Source organism: Fonticula alba, assembly GCF_000388065.1.
Source record: "Fonticula alba strain ATCC 38817 unplaced genomic scaffold supercont2.6, whole genome shotgun sequence".
NCBI classification, from domain to species: Eukaryota; order Rotosphaerida; family Fonticulaceae; genus Fonticula; species Fonticula alba.
In genome coordinates, this window is record NW_009242976.1 from 968,375 (window position 1) to 972,896 (window position 4,522).

A 4,522-nucleotide genomic window follows, 5' to 3' on the forward strand; every position below is an offset into this window, starting at 1 on the left:
AAAAGGTCAGAATCCCCCCCCCCCCCCCCCCCCCCCCCCCCCCCCCCCCCCCCCCCCCGGGGGGTGGGGGTGGCAAAAAAGGGCATGGGCCCCCGGCCCCGCCCGCCCCGCACGCCGAATGGCCGGGGGGCGGGGGACGGTTGGCCCGTCCTCGTACGCGCGCGCGCGCACGCATACCGGCGCGCGAGAGCCGACCCCGCGCTGGCATCCTGCAGGACTGTCCCGCCAGGAGGGGCGGGCGAACTGGCCCGCCCCAGGGGCAGGGTCTCCCAATGTAATGTGCACGGCAGCTGCCCACCCACAGTCGCACGACAACGGCCCCCCCCCCCCCCCGGGGGTGGTAAATCCCCCACTTCCCCCGCGCCTCTCCGAAAAAGGATGGGGCCCGGACGCAAAGAGAAGAGAGGGCCGGCGAAGGAGGAAAGGGCCAGCGCGGGAAGAGAAAAGGAAAAGAAGCATGAAAGTGATAGATCGCCCGGAGGCCGGCGGCAGGGCCGGCGGCTGGAGGCTCCTTTATATTGGCCCCAGGACAGGGGACAGGGAGGGGGAGGAGAGAGGGCGGGGGGAGGACCGCCACATGGCGGTCGGCGCGCGTCCCAGGCCGCCCACAGGCACGGCGTGTCGAGGACGGCGGAGAAGCCCCGACACCCGCCCTAGTGCTGTGTCCACTGGTGGAAGAAGTCATTCTCATCCAGGATGCGGATGCCCTCGCAGAAGTGCGACACATTGACCAGCCCGGTGCCGGAGGAGTCGAGGGTGCGCCAGCAACGCTCCGCCTGGTGGTCGGTCAGGTGCGTGAGGCCGAACTCGAAGAGGAGCTCGAAGAAGTCCAGCTTCGTCAGCAAACCGTCGGCGTCCGAGTCGAACATGGTGAACAGCGACCGGGCCGCCGCCTCCTGGCGCTCGTCCCAGATGATGACCCCCGGCACGTCGGACGAGATGGCGATGTGGCTCTGGGCCAGCGGCAGGTCGCCGACGGCCGGCCCCCCGGCCAGGGCATCCCCCGACGTCACACCGCCGGAGCTCGAGATCACACTCGCCGGGACCGGGCCGATCAGACCACCAACACCGCCGGTGAACTGGCTGGCGCCCGCGCCGGAGCCAGAGGCCGACCCGGCCAAGGCACCGCCGGTGGCACCGGCTCCGGGGCCGGCCACCGGGGACGCTGGGGCCGAGGAACCCGGCGAAGTCGGACCCACCCCGGCGGAGGACACCGACGATGTCGGCCCAAACAAATCCCCCGAGGGCCTGGGATCGCCGGTGCCCAGGAAGCTACCCCCATCCAGCACGGTCACATACCGGCAGGGGAAGGTCCCACTGCGGCGATTGGCCAGCGAGCCGACCCACGTGCCGCCGGCATTCTTCTTGTGGATCATCACCACATCCCCACGACGGAAGCCGAGGGCCCCCTCGTCATAGGCATTCGGCGTGTAATCCTGCGTAGCCCGGGCATAGAAGATCACCGGGCCCAGGGCCGGGTGTGCCCACCGGGGCCCGGCGCCGACATCCTCCAGAGGAGCCGACGCCGGCGAGCTACTTGTCGAGGAGCTTACCGAGGAGGCCACCGATGAAGGCCCCTGGCCGGGGGTGCTGGAATCGAGGCCGGCACCACCGCCACCAGTGGCAATCGTGGCACTGCTGGCGCTGGCGCTGGCGCTGGCGCTGGCGCTGGCGCTGGCGCTGGTCCTGCCGCCACTGCTGCTGGCAACGGCGGCGGCGGCGGCGGCGGCACCGCCACCACTGCTACCGCCACTGCGCTGGAAGCGTTGGACCACCTGCTTGCGGATGCTCTTAAAGTGCAACTGGCGGCGGGGATTGGCGGCCTCGGTGGCCGGGTCGGCTTGCCTCTCGACCACGCCACCAGGGGGAGGACTGAAGAAGGAGCAGGGGGGACGAAGAGCGAGCGAGCGAGCGAGCGAGCGAGCGAGCGAGAGGGAGGGAGGGAGGGAGAGGAATGAAAGGGGAACAGGCGGGGGGTTGAGGTGCGCGTCAGGTCATGGTCAATCGTGGGCAGGATGCCAGGGCCACGCAGGAAGGGCGGGAAGACGCCAGGGAAGGGGTCAAGAGCGGGTCGAGGACCATCGCCAATGTCGGCCGTACCTTGCATTGCGGACGAGGGACTTCTGCAAGACATCGATCCAGGCCCACATTTGCTCATCGGACTGGGCCTGCAGGGTGTGGACACGTCCGGGGGTGCTGATGTCGAAGCAGTGGGGCCGGCTGGTCCGGCGAGAAGACAGGTGGAAAGAGGCATCCAGCGATATGGATGAGGCCGAGGCACTCGGCGGGTCGTCTTCGTCGGCTCCGGGGCCGGCCGGAGCATCAGCCGTGGCCATGGAATCGGCCGACCGATCGCCCGGCTCGGAGGAGGACGGCGGCGACAGGGGCTGTGCCCCCGTGCTGCCATCCGCGGTGGGATCGTCCTCCGCCGCGCCGGGGCCCTGGGCCGCCGTGGCGCTCGGCATGATGGTCAGCTCGGCCGAATTCGGCGACACCAAACGAATGAGGCCCAGCGGCTTGGCCGGGTCCGAGGACGAGTCCCGGTAGTAGGCCAGCGTCGACTCGCGCAAGACGAACCAACGATGCTTCCAGCTCCGGATGGAGCCACCCTGCTTGTGCAAGTAGCCCTCCTTGGAGATGTGCTGCGTGTGTGGGAGAGAGAGAGAGAGGGAGGGAGAGGGAGGGAGAGGGAGGGAGAGAGAGAGGGAGAAAGAGGAGAAAAAGAGACAGGAGAAAAAGAGACAGGCGAAAGAGAGAGAGAGAGAGAGAGAGGAGGAAAAGAGAGACGGAGAGAGGGAGGGAGAGAGAGAGGAAGAGTGAGTGAACGTGTCCATCCACCCATGTTCGTGAAAATGGGCGCGCCAGCGAGCAGGGGGGGGGGGGGCCATGCTATCCCGGGGGCCAGGAGGGGGAAAAATCATGGAGGCACGAGGAGCAGGGATGCGCGGAGGGAAGCCCAAGGACACGGCCATGTCGCGAGGCTGGAGGCCATGCAGCAAGAAAAGCCAAATGCACGCCGACAAGGGGGCGAGGACGCACCGCGGAGCGCAGGAAGGCACTGATTTCCTCGACCGAGGTCGGTGGCTCGGCCTCCTGCTGCGCATCATCCAGGTCGCTATGGAAGCCATCATTCGAGGGAATCAGCGACAGGTGGCTGGACGAGTGCAAGGTCAGCGGGAAATCCCCGTCAGAGTCCGAGCCAGATGCCTCGTCCGTGTCCGACAGACCGGCATCCGACAGATCCATCGCCGTGGTGGGATGGCCAGCCAGGGAGCTGGGCACACGCAGATGCGGCGCCACGCCGCGCGCCGGCAGCAGAGCCGACGGGGTGGGCGCGCTGCTTGCCGGGGGGACGATGAGGACCGGCGCAGAGGCCGGGGCCGAGATGGACCCGGCCATGCTGCTTGCCCGCGACCGCCCGGCCAGCGGGTGGTGAATGGGCCCACAGCCGAGGACCCCGGGGGCCAGACGCCCGAGCAGGGCCAGGGTCCGACCAAATTCCGCGTTGGCCTGCTGGATGGCCGTGCGCAAGTGCCCAAACCAAGCCATGGCGGCCTCCTGGTCTGGGGCATTAAAAAGAAACACCCGATTCGGGGTGGTAATCTCCAGGAGGAACTCCCGGTCCTTGTCCCGGTCACCGGCGGCGGCGCTGGTCCCGCCGGTCGAGGCGGCGCTGGCCAGGCTCACCTGCGAAGCGGAGTGCGCCGTCTGGGATGCCAGCGAGGCTGTGCCGGGCTCCATGTCACTGGCGTCCGGATTTTGCGGCGAAAACTCCCGGCCGCCGGCAGCCCAGCGCAGATTGGACACCAGGCCCAGGTCCAAGATGCCGAGCGATTCGCGCTGGGCCTTCCCATCGCGATAGTAATACAGCGCGTGATCCGAGCGCAGGACAAACCAGCGCTTCTTCCAGGACTGCCAACAATCGAGCCGCCAATGGGCATGGAGTTAGCCAGCCGACCCGGGAGATGAGATGAGCGGGCGGGCCGCAGGGCACACGGGGAGGGGGAGGAGCAGGGGCAGGAGGAGGACATGCACGAAAGAGAGGCGGAAAGGGGGCGCCCCCTCCCCCCCCCCCTCCCCCAGGGGCCCGGAGTCAGGGCGATAACATACCTTAAAGGCGCCACCCTGCTTGACCATGAAGCCGGTGTTGATGGTTTCCGGGATGGCCGGCGACGAGAAGAGCGGCAGACGGTGCTGCGTCAGCAGAGCGAGGGCCGCCAGCCACCGGGCGGCCGGCGGGTCGGACGGATCGGTCGAGGCGTTCAGGTAGTAGATCCGGTCCGGCATGCGGATGGTGAAGGAAGTGACATCGGCCCGCGCGGTGATCCAGTCGGTGTAGGTGCCCTCGGGATGGCCGATCCCCGCCGGGGGGCTTGGATCAAAGTTGTACACCGTCCGAAGCCAGATACACCCGAGCGGCTGCGACCCGGACAGCTGCTTGGCCGGCGTCTTCCAGTAGGCCAGCTGGGTCGGGGTCAGAACAAACCACCGGCGCTTCCAGGACTGGATGGACCGGGCGGGG

The 4,522-nt window shown here is 68.5% G+C and overlaps 1 protein-coding gene across 1 annotated transcript; it reads left to right on the forward strand.

Moving 5' to 3' along the window:
• The first annotated feature begins 464 nt into the window (after positions 1 to 464).
• On the forward strand, positions 465 to 1,660 carry H696_03878 (hypothetical protein). Its single transcript, XM_009497739.1, has one exon. It carries the CDS (start codon positions 697 to 699, stop codon positions 1,417 to 1,419), a length of 723 nt encoding a protein of 240 aa, XP_009496014.1. The 5' UTR covers positions 465 to 696; the 3' UTR covers positions 1,420 to 1,660.
• The last annotated feature ends 2,862 nt before the right edge of the window (positions 1,661 to 4,522 follow it).